Source organism: Bacillus rossius, chromosome 10, assembly GCF_032445375.1.
Source record: "Bacillus rossius redtenbacheri isolate Brsri chromosome 10, Brsri_v3, whole genome shotgun sequence".
NCBI classification, from domain to species: domain Eukaryota; kingdom Metazoa; phylum Arthropoda; class Insecta; order Phasmatodea; family Bacillidae; genus Bacillus; species Bacillus rossius.
This window is the reverse complement of record NC_086337.1, coordinates 32,572,390-32,598,045: the sequence shown is the minus strand read 5'-3', so window position 1 is coordinate 32,598,045 and position 25,656 is coordinate 32,572,390. Positions and strand designations below refer to the sequence as shown.

Sequence of the window (25,656 nt, the reverse complement as noted above, 5' to 3'; positions counted from 1 at the left end):
GTCGTCGGTCGGACGACGTCAATCTATATTGCTTTCCTTGTCCTGTACAGACTACAGGTGTGTGCGAGAGATGTGTGAATAGGTGTGCCCACAAGCCCGAACATGTGGTCCACCTAGGTATAACGGCCAACTTCCTGCTAATAGAGTCTCTCTGATGCAGTCACATGTTCAGTGGTCACAGGGGTGGAATGGTCAACAACCCGCCTCCCGAGGGAGGCTGCTCTCTTGAGAGCTGGCACCGGGCAATCCAGAACAGCATCGCCCACAATGTCTTCCCACCCTCTGTGGAGATCGGCTCACATCAATCTTATGGAGTCATATCTTTTGTATTACTACTTAAAACATTTTTGTCATTTTCTCAGATATATTATGTAGATTTAATTGTAAAATACATCTATTAGAAAGAAGGAGTTTTACTTGAAAATGTAGGTATCTTATTTGTATATTATAACTAATTTTAAGTTTAAGTAAAAATTGTTCGGTGTACTATTTAAGTTATTTTATTTTAGCATAAAAGATTTTATTGCTGTACTTTTGGAAGAAAACAAGTTTCTTAGTTGGTCACCGACATGTTTTTACAGGTAGGGGAACTGTATGGTAATAATGCGGTATTTTTGTTACAGTGCACAGTTTTCACCAAAAATGTTGGCAACCTTGTGGCCATATTGACTTGACATGACAATTCGCAGTTTGTGGCGGGAAGAATTTGACAAGAAGGGTTGAATTATGGATGATGTGAATTTACGAAAGAAGATAGACACAACTTTCAAGTTATATGGCTTTAACTTGAGACGGTACAAAAAAAAATGTCATTAAATTTAGTTTTATAAATTATGATAGTCAAAGAAAATTGATTTTTTTCTTTCTTTCAGCGATGCCCAAACATTCCTCGTAGATCAGTTAAGACCTGTTGCAAGTGCTGAACGTCAAGAATGGCTAGAGCGATTTACAGAGAGTATTCAAAAGCTCTCTCCAGAAAGTGCAGTTATTGAGAAAAGTTTGGTTGAAACTGCTGTACAGGTTAGGTATTTTCCTTTACTTTTGTTCTGGTAGAACAGGTGCATGCCTTTTAGGAGTACAGTTTTTGCTGTATTCGCAGTATAGTCGCAAAACAGCGATTTTGAAAACATTTCAATTGCTTTTTACTGTTTGAAATGGAAATAAATAATAATTAAGCATCTGTAGTTAAATTTTGACTAAACCTGAAGGGATGTTACTTCTCTGTAAAAGTTATAATATAAATTAAAAAAATATATATTTCCTAGCTTTTTTCCAATTATTATCTAAGAGGGCGTTGTAATACGTAAAGTAATAGACTATTTTTTAGAGTGATTATTATGTTTTGTCTATTAAATATAGTGAAAATCTTGAGAATGTTTGATAGGTTAAGTTTTCTACATTAAAAATATATAATATAATTGTGTTGATGGTTGGTTGACTATATTACAAATACCTTAAATTTGTAAGGATGGTTGGTTATTTTAAGTTAGCTACATTTAATGTTTGTTATTCTTTACCATTGTTCAAAGGATTTTATAGTATTTTTAATGTAGCTAACCTGACACCTCTAACCATCCTCACTAGGTATTATAAAGTATTTGGTAAATTTCTATTGTAGAAGCTGCTTCTCTGTCAATAAAATAATAAAATTTCAAGAAGGGTTTTCTGAAAACTAGAGACATTCTATGTAATTCTAAAACATTCTTTGAAAATTTCAGTCGTATTCTGAAAGATTCACGTACACAGGTGCGTACCATGTGCGTCTCTGCCTGAGGACGGGAGCAGATAGCAGTTCCCGAAACGTCGCTTGTTTATGTTTTAGAAAACTGTTGTGTTTGTTTCGTCTTTTCTTTTTGTTGTGTTTTTGTCTCGTTTTGACTTGTGCTGAATTTTTTTGGGTTCAATATTTTTGTGCTGTCATTTGAGGGTTTTTTTTTCCGTTCTGTTAGTCCATTTTTCTTTGTTTTTCTTTGTTTGTTGACCATATTCCTGTTGTGGAGTATTGTGTGGTGTTTATATCCTGACTACAGCAATTTTTTGCTTAATTTGTGTTTTTGTCATTTGTGTTTTGTTTGTAGTTTTCTTCTACAGACATACATGTGCTTAGCAATGGCATATGTCCAAAAGCTTACATCAAGTCATGCACTCCCATTGCACAAATCTTTCAAAGATAATTCACTTGAATTTGACGGCTATCAAGATTCAGTAAATACTGGGATAGCTTCAAAGCCTGATAGCTATGACAACTACAATACTAAAATATACAGGTATAGGTAAGTATTAATTTACCCGCTATAAAGATCGCTATTGCATTTGCATACAATTTTAACTATTAAAATAAATACTCAGTATTAATTACCACGTTTTAGGCCAACAAGCATACAATTTTAACTATTAAAATAAATACTCAGTATTAATTACCACGTTTTAGGCCAACAAGTTACGGACTTTGAACATTCCGCAAATTTCTCCAGATGACTTGTCTCCTCAGATGCAACCCCTTTGGGAATTAGGGTCAGCATCAGATCAACATTTGCCTTAAATAGTCCCAGTCGCTGCCGACGAGGGACCTCAAGAGCGAGTCATCTTACCGCACAGTGCAGTGAGTTGGGTACGGTACTCGTTCACCATGGCATTCGTTCTGGGTTGACTTGCTGACGACTGTCCCGGTGACAAAATGCCCGACGTCTTCCTCAGCGTCTTACCCTAACCGCCGACTTCTCCTTTGGGAGCGAGTAAACTGGCACTTGTCCAGCACCTTCGCTGAACCAGCTGACAAAATGAAGTCCCCAACGTTCAGTACTGCTTACTGCACAACTCGTCCGACCCAGAAGAGAGTGGAAGCCTTAATTATTCTTGTCCAGTATCGAAGAAACATGTCTGCAAATTACCAGCCAGCTGCCTGCCCTACACCAGCCGTCTCAAACTCATCGTAGCTGCCTCGCCTTTTACTGTCACTTGTCTTCCATGACGACATTCTACTTGGTCCGCATCCACATATTGTTACTCGGAGTACAAGCATTTTGGCTTACACCACCAATGAGTTATTTCCCCGACTTTTTCGTAGTTACCCTCATTGACCGATGAGCGAGTGAGCTTCCGCACTCACCGGTTGAGTTACGTCTTGGACACGTTCCGCTTTCTGTCCTTGATGATGGCTGTTCTGGCTGGTTGATGGATTAAGTCCGTTGCTTAAATATTAAACTGGAGTGGCTTACCGAATAGTAGTCCGAAGTTGTCTGGGCAGTGCACCGACAGGCAGCTTGAGATTACTTGTAACCGGGTAGCAGCTGGCAGTGTGAACGTAGCTTCCTAGTTGACTACGCCTCGGTGGTTGCTGGTAGTCTGCCTGTATGTACTTGGCAGAGGGATATATATATATATATGACACATACGCACAGTAACAACCTTTTTATCAGAGCACTTTCTATACTGGGTTTGACTTCAGGCCACGCAGCTGTGACGTGGAGCTATGCAGGGTGGCAAGCTTTCAGGGATGAGGCAAGCTTACTGCTGTGTCGCTGGGGAAGAAGCGTGTGGTCTGTCACCAGGGTTTAACACCAATGTCATGTACAGGATCCCCAAACGGGAATATTACGCCGCAGAACTTAGGGATCGTCCATTAATCATGTGAGGCTTGAAAAGGGGGGGGGGGGGGGGGGGGTCGGGAAAAATCACGAAATATCACAAGGGCGGAGAGGGGGTGTAGAGAGATATCACGTGTATTTTTTTTTTTTTTTTCGCCTGATTTCTACTAAACTTAAAAGTGATGCGTGATCTTGACTCGCCGTAGCCAGGCAACAATATCCCCGCCCGCCGCAACATGAACCACCCGGCTCGGCTTGCCAGTCGCTAGTAAGACTGTGATTTTGGCGCCGAATACATGCGTAAATCACATATAAGCCTTTCCTTTATTATTTTTATGCCAGTGAGAATAAACCTGCAACCTAAATGTGTGTCATACGTACAGACCATTTTCCGTATTAATACAAAACTACACTTGATTAGTGCCAAAAAAAAATACATAAGGGCTATTTTCCTTAGTAATACAAATTCACAAATACCCAAGTAGTACAGAACACACACACACACACACACAGCACACACGTAGTTAAGCATGGTAGTAATGTTATACCTACTGACATCAATACACCACTTCTTCTATAAACATGAATTTTTCGGAATACAGTTGGAATTTTCAAACGAGGGTTAGTTTTTTTACTTTTTTTTTTTTTTACAGAAAAGCACAACCCTAGAAATGTACCAAGTATTTTTAATGAAATTACCCTAACATAACTCAACACTCGTTAAAATGGTAAATTACTGGTAAACTACTTATCACAGTGCCTTCTTGGAGAAAGAATGTAAAAAAAACTCTTAGGAGGTTAAAAATATTTCCGAAATATTTGATTTTCCCCCCCCCCAGAAAAGTGGCTTGTCTTCAGAAATACTCACTTAACGTGGAAAGCAGCAAAGAAAAAGTGGAAAAGTTTTTTTCATTTCATTGGCGTGTATGTGTGTTGAGAGTTGTCATTTTTAATATAATTTCCTAGAGTAGTGACTTTTCATTAACCTAACCAACCATTCAGTTTAATGGCAAAATAACATTTTCTCATGCAATAAAATTATTGAAATTCAGAAATGTTGCCATTACAGTTACATTAGTTAATATGCTGACTTTTTTCTTTTCTCCACAAATAAGTTTTTAGGGTACTCTAGAAAATTACCTTAAATGGTCAGTTTGGTGCAATTTCATTATACATTAATCTTGTGAATTGAATAACTCTGTGTTTTGCGTGTTTGTTTTTTTACCTCCTGCTATAGTGCTACAATATATGTTGATATTTTAGAAAATATTAATATAGATATTATCTGTACCTTTAAGTATTACAATAACAGTATGTACATGAAAGTAGATTTTTTAGACTATTACTTGAATTCACAGGAATGCCTTAGAAGTGGCTTGGATAAAACAGAGACGGTTTTCAACGTCATCAGTAGTTTTGAGGTACCTCGTTTCTTGTACGACTTGGAAAGAAAAAAGTTTATGAAATCGAGTGAGCCATCGCCAGAGATATTCGGTCCACCGATAGACAAAGCTGCTATTTACAGGGACAGGTAGGGGAATTCGTGTTAGCCACTTGTTCATAGTCTGTAAGTGCATGTGCACGATTTTTATTTGTACTTATATGTTGAATAAATATCCACAATCTGTATTATAAATATGCTATCCATATTTGGTACACTGTGTAAAAAATTTTGTTGTGTGTGTGCTATTTTTACTTTTACCTTTCAAATTAAGTTTAGTTTGTGAAGCATTAATTACATTGAGCAAGTATACTAGCTACCTGCTTCTGAATCCACCCTGCAAAACAAATTTCCCAAAATAATCTCAAATGTCTTTCTTTTAATTTTAACCAATGTTATAGTTAAATTAAATATTTTTATCTAGAATGGATATTGTAGGGAGCAAAATGAAACATCATATTATTGGGTTGTGGCACCCAAGCAGTGAACCCTATATTAATATATCTCGCTTGTCACTAGAACTGTCAGGAACTCAATGACCCAGAGTACGCTGTTGGCTTATTGATTAAGTAATGAAATATAACACTTCCGCTTTCCAATCTTGGGATAAACAGTGGCAAACATTTAATTTCTGTGAAACATTTTTATCAAAAATGTATGACTGTCAGACTACCAAATTGATCAAATGCATATATAATGTTTTTAAAGTCAAAAATATGTTAACTTTTTGATGATAAGCACAACTTTAATCTTTGGTTATGTTTTCAATGCAAAAACTACTACATGCCCAAGCCAACTGTGGTCCCGGGAAAAATTTGAACTACCCAAGGTCAGACGGACCCCTCCCTCCGCCACACTGTCCCCTCCCTTTCCCTAGTCAGCCTCAACGGTCGAAGCGCGTCATGTCGCGGGTGGGACAGCAAGTAGAGTTGTTACCATAAGTCACGACACAGTGCGCGGATACGGGCGTATCGGTGTTCAAGTATTTCACGGATCCTTTGAAAGCGGAGCAAGGTTTCGAAGCGTGCGTGACTGTAATATAACGTGTCTTGACAAATTGCATCGGGCAGTACAACAAAACACAAAACTATACATAGCCAGTGCAGGGAAATGATTAGCAATGTGATTGCATTTTGTGATCAGGAGAAGGCATCAGGCAAACTTACCCATCCATTATGTAATGCAACAAAGCGTGCGGCCGCAGCGACTGGGAAATCGAAAGGAACAATATGCAAAATTTGAAAAGAAAGTAAAGAAACCGCTATCAGTGGGGGAATTTTGCGCACACCAGGAAAGAAAAGAAAAGCAAGTAGTAACAAGATATCGGTTGATGAGTTTGATCTTGGGGTAATACGGCGCACCGTACAACAGTTTTATACGGTGAAAGAAGAGGTTCCAACACTTAATAAGCTTCTTACAGTGTTACAAGAAAAAATAAATTTCCCTGGATGAAAAGAAACTGAGAAAAATCCTGCATAAATTTGGTTTCTGGTTCAAAAAATTCAAGAATAAAAGGAAAATTAATGGAACGCAATGACATTGTTGCTTGTAAGGGCAAATATTTACGTCGAATGAAAGCAAATGAGCAGGCTGGTGAAAAGAATAAAACAGTTGTGTACATTGACGAAACCTGGATTCACTCAACGTACACAGTAAGCAAGTGTTGGCAAGACAACAGTGTTTTGAAGAATGACAGCGCTGGTCAACGTTGGATAATCGTACATGCATGTTGCGATCTAGGTTTCATTCCAGGTGCATATCTCATTTTCAAGTCCAAAGGTAAAAGTGGCGATTATCACGACGAGATGAACTTCGCAAACTTTTCCAGATGGGTGCAAGACAAGCTTATTCCAAATCTGCTTGCTAATTCATTGGTTGTAATGGATAATGCCCCTTATCATTCCGTTCAGTTAAATAAGCCACCAACAGCCGGTACAAGAAAACAAGATATCATCCAATGGTTACAGAACAACAACATTCCGCATGACAATGATATGACAAAATATGAACTCCTCCAGCTCGTTCGTGGTCGACGTCCACCTCCCAGGTTTCGCATAGATGAGATCTTAGAAGAACATGGGCATGAAGTAATAAGATTACTACCATACCACTGTGAGCTTAATGCTATTGACTATGTATGGAACATTGTGAAATCACGTGTTGCTGAAAAAAATTTCGCTCAATCATCACGTACCATTGAAAACATCACAACAGAAGCAATCAATAGCATCACCAAAGAAGAATGGCAAAATATTATTTTACATGTAAAACATACAGAAGCAGAGTACTGGACAGGTGACTGTCTAATGGAGCACAAAATTGAGAAAGTTGTTGTTAACTTTGGCGAGTCCCGCTCAGACAGTGAATGGGACTTTTCGGACAACAGCAGCACATATTCCAATAGTAACATATCAGTAATTGAAGAACTAAATGGCTGAGTGGGCGTTTGTTACGTGCACTATGCACGAAACTGTGTTTTGAAATGTTTCTTGCATTTTTTTCATTAATTAATCACACAAACAATATTTTCTTTGATTATAGGCAAATGTATACCGACATGTATGTTAAATATGGTGCTGAGTGAAATAATTATTATAACACAAACGGTACGATGTGATGCTGTGACACACTTTGGTACACACTGTGACATCTTCGTAGACACTGTGTTTCGCTGTTTCATACGACTGTACCTTCAGCTTATCACAACATTTCTTACTGCACGACTGCGCTTCATGGCCATCGTTTCATCTAGGTAATCATGCTTACATGTTGCGTACACTTATGAACGCATGTGTATACTCCTTGCTTCCACAGCTAACGGTATTCCCCTACTGCCAACCCCTCCTCATTCCCCACCCCTCTCTCACTGCGACACTAGCGCTCCCGTCACTCCCCTCCTCGGGACCACAGAAGGCTTGGGCGTGTAGTAGGTTGTTTATTCGTGTGATTAATGTATTTAAAACAAATATTTGAGAAGTGTTGCTTGGTTGCCTCAGATTGGAGGATGCATGTTGTATAACTCATGCAGCTGTCGTGTTGAGGACTTGCGTGTGTGTGTCGGGCGAAGGTACACAGTCCTGCAGCAGAGGACGGCGCGCCACGAGCTGTTCACACCGGCGGTGGCCGGCGGGGGGGGAGGCGGCGGCGGAGACGCGGACGCGCCCCAGAAGTTCCGCCTGAGCCCCGTGGAGTACCTGCTGAGCTGCGCGGGACGCCAGGACGACGTGGTCGTGTTGGGGATGCTGGCCCAGCTGCGAGAGGGCCGCTTCTTCCTCGAGGACCCCACCGGCGTCGTGCAGCTCGACTTGTCGCAAGCCATATCCTTCGCACGCACCCACCCGCCACCTCCGGCTAGCCCAAATTAGGTGATGAGCGGAACGTACAGGTTATAGAAGCAGGTCACGAAGAAATTAATGCTCGATGTTCGATGGATTATCCGTTTCTTTCATTCACGACAAAATCACACCATATTCCGTATAACAGAGCGCACGCAAAAAAAAAAATTTAAACTCTACTTCCAGAAAGGAGAAAAAAAAAACACGCAGATTCTTACTACGACTACATTACATTGCCCGGATCAGTTCCGGGCAGCGACGGCTCGACGAAACACTTTGTCGCCTCGCTGTGAGCTTTGCCTACGACTACGGTCAAGAATTTCTAATTTATTAAAAAGTCAGAAGGGAAAACAAAAAAAGGTGGTTAGGCGTCGCTCGGACCATAGCCGTTAAGTTGTAGTTCAATATTACATTGTTGGATGATGCGAGCCATCGCCCGACCACGACCTCTCGGCACGGTGCTCGGACAATGACTAACTTTACAACCTTCCTTTCCTTCGTGCGGGCAGTTTCCTGGGCTCGCTGACGTAATTTTCAGCCAATCACGGCGCGTAGCAACAGAAGCTCCCACGAAATGCTTGCTTCTGTTCCCACGACGCAGCGATTTTGTCTCTTTCTCGCACTCCCGTGACAGTGACTCACACGCCTAGCGTGTGAAACAAAGCCTCGGTCGTGGAAATAACGAAGGAAAATCACATCAGCACGCCTTCCCACACAAAGAAGCCAGCAAAAAAAATTACTTCAAAAATAAACTTATGAATTTTAAAATTATAAACAATAAACCTAGAGAATTACGTTTACAAAAACTTTAAAAAAGGTAAAACTTTAAATCTAACCTGAATGATGACAAAAAATTTATAGCAAATTATTATTACTGGATTGCATGAGGAAGGCTGTAATCTGGGTTGTTACAACATTTTATTTTTAACGCCGGCCAGGACTGCCGAACCAGGCGGCAGGGTCTGCAGGTCACAAGTCTTGGAAATTAAGGAAACTGAAGGGACGCGTCACGAAAGTCATGAAAAAATTCCCTAAATATGCAGCAACGGTGCTGAAAGTCATGAAACTTTAATTTCTTGAAGCCTCGCTTCAGTTTATAGTTGCATGTGAAAAATATCTGAAAATTTTTTAGCTTGTTTAACTTAAAAAATCTGTACTTTCCTGATAATTTAGAAAATTTGATATTGCATATGCTCATGTCTATTTTTTTTAATTTTTTTTTTTTTTTGTGTGTGCTGAATTAAAAATCACCCTTTTGAGAAAAAAACATTTTATTAAAAGATTCTGATTAAGTCTGAAATTGGTTCATAGGTATTCGTAGACACCTGCAGTATGAATCTTCGGAAATAATAAATAATGAATTAACAATAATCTTAAATATTTTTACCAAAAGATACATCACGCAAACACAAAGAACCAGAATTAAAGTTAAAATAATAATAATTTGCGCTAAATAGGATATTGATTTTTGAGCAGGATCCTGTAGAAAAAATGAGTCATTTTTGTAAGTAGGTACTCAAATAAAAACTTTGTGGCTTTTTAAAAGAAAAAATTCTGAAAGAAGTATAAAAATGTGAAAACTTTAGATTTAGGTAGCGAAAGCAACAAACAAAACATGTGATGGATGGAAGTTGAGTGAGTTAAAGCATTTTAAAGTTGGTTTTTTAAACCTTGCAATGTAATCTCATATTGTGCATACACCTTACAATTCGGCCTGTCAATATGGTTCTCCAATAAACCATTGCCAGTCGCAAATTTTTTTTATTTCCCTATTTTATTTTTGTCTAAAGAATTTTTTTGCTGATTAAATCATTATATGTGCAAATGTGTTGTGCTGTGCAGTTTTTTAATGTATTATTAAAGTTAAAATTTGGTTCTGTGATAGTCATATTTACATAGAAACACCTGGAGCTAACCATGCTTGGATTTCAGAAATTGAATGTATAAAGAGTGATGCTAATGATTGCATAGTTCATGTGGACGTATGTAGTTCTGGAAGATTCTTTTGCATATTACAATATTCGCTCCCTTGTTATTTTTTTTAACATGTTTCAAGGTAGCAAGAAAACATGGTTCAAAGTACCACAAGTAAGAAAATGTAAAGCAAAAAATAGGGTTCCCCATTTGCACCATGTTTTAAATTTTCCATTAATCCCTTCACTGTAGCAAGTCAAAGAAATCTGTTGTTTCCTTAATCCTGTGCACAAGTATCACACTGGCTTGTTCTGCGAAAACTGTTTTGTCCTGGCCGAGGGCTGGTACGATGATAGGATCTTCCACATCCAAGGCTTGGGGTTCCCGCCGGCAGAATCTTCTAAGAGCAGCCGGTATGTATATCAATGATTGGATGATCTGACTGTAATGGGCTAAAACTTCTTATTTGTTTCGATCCACTTGCCAGAAAACTTCAGGCCTTAGAACAGTAGTGACTCAATGTGTATTTTGTTCGATATACATGACTTTTCAGGAACTTTAACTGACAAGCTTATTTCTTATCAGCTGTAAAATGCCACTACAGTATCTTTTTGAATACCATTGCAATTATTTCCCCCTTGTTCATGTGCAGTACAAGTTATAGTGATATGTTGTGATTGGAAAATGTATTTAGCCTTTACTGATTTGATGTGTAAATTATGTAGTGTTTAGTAAGTAGTGCGGTATTCCCTAACTGTTAAATAAGATATGTCTGTAATTAACACGTGTAAGGTGTAAGTAACGGTCTTGTTGGCAAAAGGGCTCTAATGACCTCGCACAGGGCAGGCACATGCCAAAGAGGGCATTCTTGCACCTTGTGTCCAGAGGCCGGAAAGGCCTCAGGAATGTTTGTGCGTTCGTCATCTGTTTTGTAAAGATAGCTATACAAATATATATAGAGATAGAGAGAGGTGTAGAGAGATAGAGGGAGATATACAGTTATATAATGATAGAGAGAAATGGGGGAGGGAGATATACATATATTTAGAGATAGTGAGGTTTATACTTAGATGTAGAGATAAATAAGAAGATAGATTGTGATATAGATAGAAACATATACAAAGAGAGAGATAGTGATTATATACGTATATTAGAGAGAGAGAGGAGAGAGAGAGATTCATAGAGGGACATATGTACAGAGAAGTTAGAGAGATATGCTTTTTATATGTGTATCTACTTCGTATAAATTTAAAAAAAAAATTGTGTACGTTCTCTTTTATTTCATTTCTATTTAACAAGACTAAGCTACAGCGACGTGTGGCCGGTACAGCTAGTTATAAATAAAATTCAAACACATTCTAAGGGGAACTTTTCAGTCTAGAACTACATGAGGTAATAAGTTATGTAAACTAGTGCGAAGTGAGAAAGTTCTGTTTTCATGATGTATTTGGTAGTTGTTGTTATAGCATAATGTAATATTATGAATTTAAAATGTAATAACATTTTTATGATTGTTTCTTTCATTTTAGGGCCTACTTTGGCAACGTGAACACATTTGGAGGCCCCTCAGTTGTTAGCTTAAAAACATCTAGCAATCTTCTCAAACACGAGCAGGAAAACCAGGATGCAATGATAGTCTTTCTAGCAGACGTCTGGCTGGACAGTTTCAAGGTACACAATAGTTTGTGAGCATTACCTAGCATTAAACTAATAATGACAAAAAAATTAAATTTTTCTATGATTGTATTATAAAATTTTTCTTTTGTTATGAAGTTTGATACCTTTCTGAATATGTATTTTTCTGTCTACCAAACTACCACCATATGCCAGGGCAATACACAAATTTGTCCCTTCCTTCCTTCCCCCACAGTATTTTATTACCAAGAATCTTTTGAAGGGGGTAGCTTAGGAGGTTATGTGTTCTTCCCTTCCAAAATAAAATTTTAAAAACATTTTGATATTACACGAAACCGAAACAAGCGAAAATTGTACTGCAAACCTATTGTTTCTATTTAAAATGTTTAAAAGATTACGCAAACAACACACTACACAAGCATTTTCAGCTTTTTTTTTTTGGATCACGGAACTCAAAACATAAATTGCTTAAATCTGGGGATTACTAAATATATATTTATGCCATTTTACACAAATAATTATTTTTATATTATATCTTCTGGGTTTAAAATTGCTACCTACAGCTTTTATTTTAAAACTAGTAATTTTTTAATCTGCATTCTGTACAAATTTTTTTTTAAATTTTAATATATTTATTATAAACCATTAAAATGTTTTTTCACCACCTAGTCTCTTCTATAAGAAAGTGTTCAACAGTTTGCAAACAGTGAATGAAAGTTCTCATTTTATAACATCAACACACACTCTTTACTGTACAAATCTAACCAGATCAAAGCCAGAAATCTGGAAATAGAATATAAAATCTTGGTTTCAGTATAACTGGTGTTGTAAAACATTTTTTGAATAATGTTTTTTTTTTTATTCACTACATCTTGCGTGCACCTACTGTTGGGAAAACCCTGAAATATATGAATTTACAATGAAACTAAAGTATGAAAAAAAATACTATTTTGGAGTAGGCTAATAATTAGAATAAAAGGGTTAATAATAGCTCAATAAAGGTTGAGAAGGAAATAGTCGGTGAATATTATGATTTTATCTGAATACCCAAATATAATAAAAGAACAAACACAGATTCACATAGCACCAGACTAGTTTATCATGTATTGTTATTTATTTTGTTAATTATATAAGGATATTTAGCTGTCAGTGTTTGTGAATGTTTGCTGTAGAACCTGTCTCAGAAATCTCAACTTACTTGAACAGAGTGAAGGTATTTATGTGCAATGAATCTGTAAGTGTGTGGTTCGGTGTTAAACATGATTTTGGATGCCATTGTGCATGCAACCTTGGGCTTAGCAGACGATGACAATGATAATAAAGATGACTGGACTCCTCTTGGCTTAGTGTTACTGGGGCTTTCGAGGTACATTCCATATATGATGCTGGTGTTGAAGTACATCACATGAAGTGTTTTTTATGCAGCATCCTGCGACCTCCATGGGTGAGGAAAACAGTTACGCTGTTTCATTGCAGCTGAGACATTTCGCTAACCAGTTAGTTCCCTGGTTCAAAGCCCCAACTTGACTGCTAACTGGCGCTCACCCGTATTCCTGTGATCCGATGGAGGTCCATCCAATCCTTCTTAGCAGGGACGTAGCCAGGATGGAGGTCCCTTCCAAGATTTAAAAGAATAACAAGCAAAGACAGAATAAGGAAATTACAGCAACGTAGCTGTATAATTTCATGGAGAGATTATTTTGGAAGGATTACCGTATTTACTCGCATATAGGTCGCCGTCGCAGATAGGTCGCACCCATAATTTGAGGTCTTGAATTTGGTATTTAAGATTCCCCCCATATAGGTCGCACCGGTAATTCATTACCGCGCCGTGCGCCTTGCGCGGCGAAAGGTCATTGTACTTGATCAGCTGCTCTTACGGCGCGCCTGCTGGCTCTCTTTGTTCACTGAGCTGCGCATGCGCAGTATAACTCACTCAACGCTCCGCCCAGACTCGTGACCCTGCATCAGCAGCCAGCCAATAGATGCGAGCTTAGCGGGAAAAAATATAAGCTCCACCTCCCGTGTACCGGTTTTGTCCCGTTCTAATACCAGTTTATTAGTATACGCACCAGTTTTCTCGCTGCCGTGACATGTTCAAGTTTACGTCCATCTTGATGTCTTGATACCAATAATTAATTAATTACGATCCCCAGAAATAAATTGTTAGTTTAAAAATCATGCGTCAACTGTACAATACTTCCGAAATTATAAAATGTGTATAAAACAGTTACCAAGACTCCGCTCATTTTATCTTGTGAAGTTTGTCTCGTACCAATATTTCGGCTAAGTTGTGACATAAATACAGTATCAGAAATTAACAATCAGCCACGTTCATACATTCGTGAGTTTACGTTTTTCCCTCGTGCATTTTAGATTGTCTCCTGCTATAATTACTCGGACTTTTACACGCCTAGGCTTAAATTATTACATGTCTAGAAATAAGAGCAACTTTTCATGTTATAAAATATATATATTTTGCAATTTAAAATGTTCATTGCCGACTATAAACGTTACGTTTTTCACGATGTTTTTAGTGTTTTTAGGCCTACTAGCTAATCTTATCTACTCTTAAAGTATCCACGGTATTTTCTGGTTGTTTATGGTTGTTACGTGACGTAAATAGCGGGATGGATTCGATTTTTGAGTAGTAATTTGGGTGAAAGTATTGTATTGGACTAAATGGGAACTAAACGGGACCTGAAGAATATAGTGCAAATAACGGGAAAACGTAAATAACGGTAACGTAAATAAGGGGTTTCGCTGTATGTGTACATTGTAAATAAATTTGCCTATACCTATATAAACTTCTTTTTCGCATTTTAAAGCAAAATATTGCAAAAAAAATTCCTCAAAAATTTTTAAAAATTTTTTCTTCACATATAGGTCGCACTTCATTTTTTCCCCATCAAATCTGGTAAAATTGCCGCGACCTATATGCGAGTAAATACTATTGTAATCGTAAGTGTGCTTGAATAATGTGTTTCCAAGTAGTGTATACATATTTAATCCCGAGTTGCACACTTGCTACTTTAGATATTATTTTCATACAAACTTGAGATGTGTGTTTCATATTGTTTATATATATAATATATGTGTATGTGTATGTGTGTAAAGGCATTTATGACTTGTTTTAACGATAACGTCAAACATGACTTTAAGAACAAAGTATAAAAACCAATTAAATATAATCCAATATAAAATATCAGTTTTCTCAAGCAAAAGTATGATTAATTTTTATATGTGTAAAATTTTATAGTTCTAAATTCTCCTATTCCCTGAAATTTCAGTATGACTATCGATTTTGTTTTGAATTTAAATTACATATAAAGAAAATAAAAATACGGTCGTGCTGGACCCCTGCCTTCACGAGATCCTGGCTACTACGGCCCTGTTTCCTGGAGCCTGGGTTAGTAGGGAAGGGGAACCCTGATGGATGGGCCTGCTACACACGCAGCAGACGCGAGAGGGGAGTGTGTGTTGCCGCCCGTGCCAGGTGATGGACAAGCTCCGCCAGCTGTTCGCCGGCTACGCCGAGTGCCCGCCGGTGGCGTTCGTGCTGATGGGCAGCTTCCTGTCGGCGCAGGGGGGCGGCGGGGGGCAGGCACGGCTGCTTCGCGCCCGCCTGCGCGCCCTTGCCGACCTCGTGCTGCAGTTCCCCGAGCTGGCGCGGCGCAGCCGCTTCGTGCTGGTTCCGGGCCCCGTCGACCCCGCCTGCCCCGGCATCCTGCCCAGGCGAGTCGCCGCCGTTCCTCAGTGTAGTCTTCGAATACAGGGCCGGCGCGTCCGTACAGGCGAACCAGGCGACCGCCCAGGTCGTCAAGTAGCTGGGGGCGGCGCAGCACGACACATAACAGCTGATACATTTTTAACGATTATCGAAACTAGATGAAAATGGATTTTTGTAACAGTTTGGAATGTTTATATTGATATAAGTAATTATTTAAAGTCCACGGTGGCCTGTTTATGATTTGTAATAAGTAAAAAAGTAAAAAAAAAAAAAACACAAGCCTGCTTACATTTGATTGTTGACAAAATCTTAGGCTTACGTGAGGTATTTTGAGGCTAGGAAAATTTTTTTTGGGGTGTCTGGCCTGTGGTAAGGGGGGAGGGAGGGGGGGGGGGGGGCATTAAGGTTTTTCGCCTAGGGCACCAATTTACCTTGTACCGGCCCTGTTTGAATATATATACTGTATAGAAGTCGCCAGCCCGGGTTAAAATTTCCAATACGGTTTTGAGGTAGTTGGTTAGTTCACCGCCGCAATCGCCACCATCTCTAGGGCATCGACTTGTGGTGGTCCCTAGCGGACAAGTGTCGAACTCTTAAACACCCCTTCCCCACCCTCCCTTTGAACGGACCTTGAGCTGCAGTGAATGATGGGTGGGGGGTGCGGGGGAATGACAGCGGGCGACAGTGCTGCCCTCTGACGTGTAAATAACAACCTAAGACGATGCAGGGCGTTACGGCAGCGCACTGCAGCGGTCAAGTTCCCAAGCTGCTCATCGTACGCTCCTGAAAAACGTAGAGTAAATCCTGTTCACTCGCGACTTCTATACAGTATATATATTCAAAGGTGTAGTTTAACATAGTGCAGTAGTATTCAAAAAAAGTTGTCATTAGCTGCTCATGAACGATGATGCTGATAAAATTGGCCATTACGGAAATGTTTTGACAAGTCGCGATCGTGCCCAGCTGAGATGAGTATTCCTTGCACGTGCAGAAGAATAATCACGCATTATCTCGACGACTGTTGCATGTTGTTGGGTGTGAAATTTTTTTAATGATTATTAAATTATTTGAAAACTGTTGCTGGTCGACTGTAAATGAAAGTTTGACCGAATTTCGAGTTTATTTCTTCTCCTGACAAAAAAAAATACACGTTCCTCACAGAATTTGTTAAAAAGAAATAAAAATACTTTCTGTTGCTCTTCGCTATTTCACAGTCCTGTGCAAAAACGAGAGAATATCCTTAGAACGTGTCGTCTGCTAGATACCAGAGAAAACAGGAACTAATGCAGACTACCCGGGCCTGCGCTACACGCTGGGATCTAAAATAACTCTAGTTAAGACATTAGAAAGAGATTTTGTAATTTTTTCTTACGAAAAAATATACCACTAGGATTACATTATATATATATATATATATATATATATATATATATATATATATATATATATATATATATATATATATATAAAAAAAATTTCAATCTCAGGATTTAATCAACATTCAAAAAAGGTACTCAAGTGCAGTTTTAACACTTTCAAAGTGCTGTGCCAGAAAATTTGAGCATTATCTGTAAAGATCTTAGTTGACACAACCTTTATTAAATCTATGGCAATAAAATAATGCACTCAAATCCATTTTTTAGACATATTTAAAAAATTAATGTGTGTAATAGCAAAGGTTTGTGCTTGCAAGCAATTGAGGCAAAGATGTGCTTACAAGAGGGCTTTAGTCCCCACTATCTTGAGTTTCTAAAATAATTAGTCGCAGATTGCAGTTCATATCTACCAAGGAGTTGTAGCAGTAAATGGTCCTGGGTAATGATAGGGCATTAATTCCCAGTTAGTATCAGCCTCTGCTGCCATTGTTTGACTATTGCATTTTCATGTCCGTATTTGTGTTTTAGTGCAGTTCCAAAAGATGTTTCACAAAGAAAGCATTTTGTTTAGTATTATATTTGCTGTATACGTGTAAGAACATACAGGTGAGGGTACTGTTGCACACATAGGAGAGGGGAACATTACCGGTCACCCTTGCATGTGTTCTTCAGTGCTGTCAGTCAGTTACTGTTCCTTTAGCAAGGCGAAGACTTCACACTGCCACTAGAGCAGGGTTTTCCACCCACTTTGTCACTACACACTTGCGTGCCGTGAAGTCAAAGTCAATACAGGTGTGCTCTGAGGTTCTGTAAATTAAAATGTGTGGTATACGAAAAGAGTACAATAATTTAAAAGTTAAACAAATCTTACTTTCTGGTGATAGGTAAAATTTGTTTATTATTATAGTTATAAAATGTAGATGTTTTGAAAATTAAACCGAGGGAGGACTATAAAGAAATTGTCTTTTTAAAATGGCATTAAAATTCACGTAATGGGTCTCATATTTTAGAAAATTGCAGCTCGAATGCCATAATTTAAAAAAAAAAAAAAAAGTTGAGACACCTGTTACTAGAGGTTTTATTCAACACAGGCCGATTCCAGTGCTTACATGGATCAAAATACAGTGAAAGTTCTTTAATCGAGCCATCTGTGGTTCAGCACTTTCTTTAATCTCACACCTGTCAAGCCGCTCACATTCATATTTTTTCGGGTTGATTTTGGTTGTTGACCTAGGCTGCTAGGTTGCAATACTGCAATGGCTGCATTCTTAGTTCAGTTTGCTCAGAGTTTCCATCAGTTTTTATTTCAGTACAGTGTTTACAATTTTTTTTCATTATAGGGGTTACCTTTCACGGGTACATCTCCATGATAATTGTTTTGTAGTAGAGAATAGTGGTTTGAATCACAGATGCAACATATTATTTTTCTCCCCTCTAAAATAGCTTATTACAACTCATTTTGTATATTATTGTTCTATATACTAATCATTATTTGTAATTATTATTTTACTGCGTAAAATTTTTGTTGCATAGCGTTATGCCTTTTGACTAATTAACAAACACAACATTCAAGTTTAGCCTTAAATTACGGGCAAACTGGAGTAAACGATGCCTACAAACCACAAACAGGTACTAAATATTTTTTTTTTTTATTTTTTTAAAAAGTATCAGTTGGAAATGATTACATGGGGAAATCAATACAAAATGGTAATGTCATCCGATGCGATACTAAGACATCACTAATATCTTTGAATATATATACTGTATAGAAGTCGCCGGCCCAGGTTAAAATTTCTAATACGGTTTTGAGGTAGTTGGTTAATTCACTGCCGCAATCGCCACCATCTCTAAGGCATCGACTTGTGGTGGTCCCTAGCGGACAAGTGTCGAAATCTTCAAACACCCCTTCTCCCTCCCGTTGAACGACCTTGAGCTGCAGTTAATGATGGGTGGGGTAGGTGCGGGGGAATGACAGCGGGCGACAGTGCTGCGCTCTAACGTGCAAATAACAACTAAGACGATACAGGGCGAAACGGCAGCGCACTGCAGCGGTGAAGTTCCCGAGCTGCTCATCGTGCGCTCCTGAAAAACGTAGAGTAAATCCTATCCACTCGCGACTTCTATACAGTATATATGTTCAAAGCTAATATTGACGCTGGACAGTCCGGCGCGACCAGATGTAGCTGGTCGGACTGAAGCGTGAGTCGTGCCCGGGACAGGCCGGCGCTGCCCGCTCACGTGGCCGAGGAGTTCCTGAGCCGACTGCCCTCCGCGGAGCTGGCCACCAACCCCTGCCGCCTGCAGTACTGCACCCAGGAGATAGTCGTGGCGCGGCAGGACCTGGTCACCAAGCTGTGCCGCAACACCGTCCACTTCCCGGCGTCGGGCGAGATCGCGGACCACGTGAGTCGCCGGCGCCTCGCGTCTTGGTCGTTCCCTTCTCCACGCTGCTCGACTCGACTCATTTTGAAATCACTGCTCACGAACTGGAACCTGAATGACCACGTCTGGTACACGCCCAGTTAGATTCACAGTTATCTAGAGATGGTTAGGTGGTTTTCCTGAACGTTTAAATAATTTTCTTTTAGTTCTCCTCCTTGCTCGATGGTTATACATATACGTTTCTCATTTCGGTGATGTGTTTTAGATATGTGGCGGAGAAAGTAAGGTTAAAAATTCATGAACCTATTGTAGATCATAAGTGATAAAAAATTGTGTGTTTGAAGGTCAAAAAATCAAAATAATTACCTTAGTTGGCATATAATATGAAATTTATTCTAAGCTATTCAATGCTGGATACACTGATTAAAAAATATTTGTAATTTTTTCACTCCGTGGAAAATGGCGAATATTTAATTGATCCTTTTGTAATTATTGGAGAACACAAATACTGTATGTAAATTAAGTTCTTAAAATGTTCCAGAAGTTTATAGAAATTGCCAAAATATTTCCAGAATAAAAATGTACTTCAAAATCTACCAACGCCTGTAGGCTGTACCGAAAGGGATTTTTGATAATAAGCCTTTTTGGCATGCAAGAATATTTTAGGCGTATTACTTATAGTACATGTGTTACAATTATATGCCTTTCAAACTTGTGAGGACAAACTTCATGTAATGCTGTATTTTTGAAAAAAAAGTAAATAATTGCAGCACTTGTATTTTGTTTTGTAAAATAATATATGGTTGTATTTTACCTACTGCATATGATGCTCAGTAGCATGTGTTACGTGTTTTGAAATTGTATTTTTTAAGCTAATGCAATCACTACTTTTTTGAAAATTCTAATTTAATATGTAGGTACTTATTCTTTATTATTGAATATTTTTCTAATTGAATTTTTACATTCAGTGTATATTTATCCTCACACTTCTCAGGAGCCCAAGTATATTTGATCCAAAATGTAATAAAAATGCAAGAGAATAAAAAAAAAATCTTATAATGCATTTTTTTAAACAAATTTTAAAAATTTAAGTTTGAGAATTGTTTTGTTGATCCAACTGATTATATACATGAAAATAGAGTATTATTAAATAATTTAAATCATATTCAATAGATTTTCTCAAGTAAATATATGAGTACAACGTATAATATTGCAAAAAACAAATTTTCAATTTATAATTAGATCATCTTAGCTTTTTACATGTTACTTTTTTTTTTCCCCAATTCAATTTTTTTGTGATTTGTGCCCCACTCTGTGTATCTGTTAGAAATGAATTATCAAATTATTCACGAATATGTAATATCTTTGTTCAGTGACTTTAAAAAAGGACCATTTGTATATATTTCTAATTTTTTGTGCTCGGAGCATGGACATGTAACAGTGTTTTTTTCTTTTTGTTGTTGGTTGTGTGCGGACAAAACTTACTCCTTGCTTGCGTATCCAACAAAGGACAGTAAAAAAAATCAAGATGGCCGCCTGAACACAAGTTGGTTCTGGGCGCTGCTATAATTCACCAATTTTTTTCCGGGTGAATTCTTTAACTTCCATAGTCACGGAACAATATTTTTGAATGATGACACGTGTGTTCCAGTTTGCCAAGACCATCCTGTGCCAGGCGCACCTGACGCCCCTGCCCCTGTCCGTGTGCCCCCTGTACTGGGGCTTCGACGCGGCCCTGCGACTGTACCCCCTGCCCGACCTGGTGGTGGTGGGCGACACCTTCAGCGCCTTCACCTCGTCCTACATGGGCTGCGTCGTCAGCAACCCGGTCGGTGTTATCTTTTAAAGAGTTGTGCAATGGGAGTGCATGACTTGCCCATACACCATTGCCTGTATGTCCAAAAACTTACATCGAGTAACCCGGTCAGTGACGTACGTGCGTGCTTGTTAATGTTAGTGCATTTTTCAAACCAGATTTGATTGATTTGTTCCAAATAGTCTGGCATGCTTATTAACAAATCATCTTGTAAGAGTGCATCATGCATCAGTCAAAATGACACTGTTTTGGAGATATTAGTAATCATGAAACAATTAAGTGTCATATTTGTCCAGTAATATTCTATTCTTTTTAATAAACATATTTCATAAAATCTTGGTTTGAATATAATATAACCATAAAATCTTGTCTTTAGGCATTGTGTGTACCAATGCTTACTATTTGATGCAAGATGTTGTTTTGGACGTACGCCGTTGTTTGTTTACACTGGTCATGTTAAGAAACTATAATAACTGACAAACTAAAAAAAAGATGTTTGTGCAAACACACGGATAAAAGCCAAACTGAACAGACAACAAAAGTTGAAAACATAGCACAGACGGACTCAAACTGGGCTGGTGCAGTGTCCAGATGGTATAATTTTACCTGAGCATGCAGTGGGTAGCAAAGAGGCCCCAGGCAGCACTAGGGAGTAGAAGGGAGGAACAAATTATAACAAGCAGCGTAAGGGAGAAATGGAAAAAGTTATGTTTTTTTCAGATATTCAAAATTTCAAATACCAGAAAAAAATATTATTTACAGCAGCGAATATTGCATTCATGTGCGTGCGCGCTCCAAGCAGTAGGAGCTCTTGTTTCAAATTATTTATTTGTTAGTGTTGGGCCAATTCCTATTCTGTTTTATTCTTAAATTAAAGGTTTGATTCTTCAAATCCAATTCAGATTCCTTGTTTTTATTATGACTATGTTCAACAGATTATAAAATTATAATATATTCAGAAAACTGATGTTTTATGATTTAAAAAATGTAAATTAACATTATATACAGTTTACATAATTTTAAAAAGCATGTTCATTACTCTCAGTTACTGCTATCTTGAATTTCTAGCATAAAATTGGTCTTTTAACCTTGCATACAGTTAGATGAAACACGTACTTTACATCTTTGATTGTTGGCAGTGTTAAATTGGAAATCATGTTATAAATTGATCACATCACTGCATTTATTGTGAAAAAAAAACTTGTATGGCTAGGTTAAGATTTTTATGTTTCAACTTAACGAAATTGGTTGTAGTCTTCTGCGAATCTGAGCAGCATGAGCAGAGAAATACAAACTTCGAACTTTCCTTCAAGGGCTCAGCCAGCCATCTTTGCTGCAGACAGTTCATTTGGCATTAGAGATTAATAGTTTGTCATGGATGTTAATCCCACATCTCTCGTTTGGTCTACAGCGACACCATTGAGTACATATGTTATGCAATTAATTAGGTTAATAATACCATTGCAGAATGTTTTCGTCATCATTGGGTGGCCTCCACCTGCCTTTGTTAACGTGTACCTATTTTATAGGTAAAAACATGGTTGCTACAGGACTAGAAAACCGGGAAATGTCAGGGAAATTAAAATGGTCAGGGAATTCCGGGAAATGTCAGGGAAAATTCTACGAATTCTGGAAATTTTAAAGTTGCTTATAATTCGAACAAAGCTTTGTTTTGATGCGCTCGTACCGCTACCGAACGACTCCGCTAAAAGGCTGCTGCTTAAGGCACACTGCAACTGCAACTTTTTTTTTACTTGGTCTACGATTGTCCGTTGCAATAGGCTGTTACAACCACCCACCAGAACTTCTGGCCAATCCAGGCACTCGTTTGTTCACTAGCGAACCCGGCCTTCATTTGTTCGTGTTTTGATCCTTTTTAATTTGCCCTTGAGACTTTGTTTTGTTCCGTTCCATGCAGTGAACTACAGAACGGGCATGGCGTCGGTTATCTTTTGAAGGCTATTTTCACGTGGAATGATATGAGTACAAAGCTTATTACGTGAATTTAAAGGCGTTGTTTCAGGTGAAGTTAGTTTTTGATGCGTTCATAAGAAAATAAAGTGCATTTTGATAAAGAATCAATACCAATTCTCATTTTGAAAACTACCAAGCTGATACGAAAACATGTCGCTGTTGTGTGCGGTTATGTTTTTGCATTTTTTCCAACTATTTTTTTAATTTTTTTTTCAACCGTTATAATCCGTGAGTTCTGTTGCGTGACACTTACATTGTGTATAAAAAAATATGCATAACTGAACATGTTTTTCCCCAGAATCATTAGTTAACATTGTAAGAATAGGCCCTATTGCATGTTGTAATGCTGCTATTGTAATTCTCTAAGTAGGCCCGTTATATTGCTAGGTGTGAATTTGTAATAGTTTTTGTATTTGTGTAGTAATATTTTTTTTTAAGAATTCATAAACAATTTTTTAACCTAACCTGAAAATATTATGTACTTTTTTTTTTTTAGCTTAGAGATGTCGAAGAAAACTACTTTTAAGGAGAATTGGCTCAAGGAGTCACAGTTTCAGCATATATAAAAACATAAATTCTGCGTACTGCACTTTGTGCTACAAAAGTATTCACAGCAATATGGGCCGAAGAGCTCTCACCAGCCATGTCGAAGGAAAAAAACACATTCACAATTCTGCCGTCAAAATAACACAATAAAAAAACCTTATTTTACCTAATGTTGAAATTTTTAAATTACATTTAATCATATGCACGTTAATATTTATGGTATGTGCTTAATAAGAAAGTCAGGGCATTTTTCTCTTAAATTTCTGGAAAACAGGGAAAAGTCAGGGAATTCTAAGATTATATTTCTGTAGCAACCATGAAAAATGACTGCTATTGGTATTCAATTAGATTTCAAATACTTACACTTTAAGTTAACGAATCTTTGTTTGAATTTGAAGTGTAGTGAAGTTATTGCACACTAAAAGTCTTTGTTTTACAATAATACAATACAAATGCAAACATCCCAGTTCCAATACATTAATGGACCCAATGTAACTACCCAGAGTTCAATTGAACATGGGCATAGCAAACCATTTGGTTAAGTTCAGATAAGTTTAATAAGTTGAAAAGAAGGCCAAACAAGTATGCAGATAGCAACCATTAAAAAAAAAAAAATTCCTAAAAACTTGACTCAATTTGAATTGGATTGAAATTGAAAGAAATTTACAGTTATGTTTAATACCATTTACAAGTATTTGTTATTTATGAGTGATATGGTTTTAAAAATGTTACACAAAGGTGCAAAAGAAAAAATTCCTCTTTTAAAATATTCAAATTTGATTTGAACAAAAAAATTAAGTTTAGGAAGGAGACATACCCGAAGGACACACTGCAATTTAATTTGTGAACCTAGCCTCACACTTCGAGCAACAGTGGATGATGGTAATAAAAGCCAGTGGAAAATAGCAATCAAAATGCTTGATATTTTAACTTGAAACACTAATATACCAGTTCAAATTATGAAATTTTTGAATAAAAAAATACTGGTCCATTGTAAAAGAGTTAGTAAACTGACCATTAAAGAAAGTGATGCATGATTACATGTATTTAGTCAAATCCCAATTTACTCAAATTTGAATCTCTAACTTGAATTATGAAAATTACCTCAAATTGGAATCTAGATCTAAAGCTCAAAAATTAAATGATATATACATTTGAGGGGAAGGGGGGGGGGAGGGGGAGAGGAATGTGTGCATTAAAATTTCTTGCTTATTATTAGGAATAGAAGACAATTATCTTTGTTAAGCACGCAGATCAAAACAATATATATTTTACAAGAAAGTGAGCGCTAAATTATGCTATTGCACAAGCATGCAAGTATGTTGTGTCATTTGTACCTCTCCTCTGCCATATTCTCCTCTATTGGTTCGGCCACCATATACCTAACTATTCCCCTCATGCGATTATAATTATCGTAACGCTCAAATTGTAGCCCCTCAGCATAGAGGTTTCACTAAAAAAATTTATATACATTATTACTTATTAAAGGAACAAATTCTAATAAGTATGAAGAAAAACACAATTAGACTTAAGTAAACTTCAGAATTGTCAATGTTGAATTTTTAAATTTACTACATTCCCAAAAATATGTACTTTTAAGTACTAGATATTCAATGGATTAAAGAATTTTACCAAACCATTCCCAGTGATTAAGCCATTTGCTGTTATCTTTAAGAATATAATAAGGTATTTTAACCTTGTTCATCACCAGTTAACACAATGTCATTTGCTCTGTTTTTCAGGGTTCCTTTCCTAAGAGTGAGTTCTCATTCAAGGTGTATATACCAGCTACTAGACAAATGGAAGACAGCCAGCTTCCAAATGATTGAAAAGAGAAATGAGTACTATCAAAACTAACTTATTTGACTGTAACTATACTGTAAAACATTTTGCTACATTACATTCTATTACGCAAAAGTT

The 25,656-nt window shown here is 37.6% G+C and overlaps 1 protein-coding gene across 1 annotated transcript; it reads left to right on the top strand.

Moving 5' to 3' along the window:
• The first annotated feature begins 641 nt into the window (after positions 1 to 641).
• On the top strand, positions 642 to 25,656 carry LOC134535924 (DNA polymerase epsilon subunit 2). Its single transcript, XM_063375316.1, has 10 exons — positions 642 to 794; positions 873 to 1,020; positions 4,946 to 5,118; positions 8,096 to 8,346; positions 10,570 to 10,690; positions 11,807 to 11,948; positions 15,409 to 15,647; positions 19,238 to 19,421; positions 21,052 to 21,228; positions 25,479 to 25,656. Exons 1-10 carry the CDS (start codon positions 727 to 729, stop codon positions 25,563 to 25,565), a joined length of 1,590 nt encoding a protein of 529 aa, XP_063231386.1. The 5' UTR covers positions 642 to 726; the 3' UTR covers positions 25,566 to 25,656.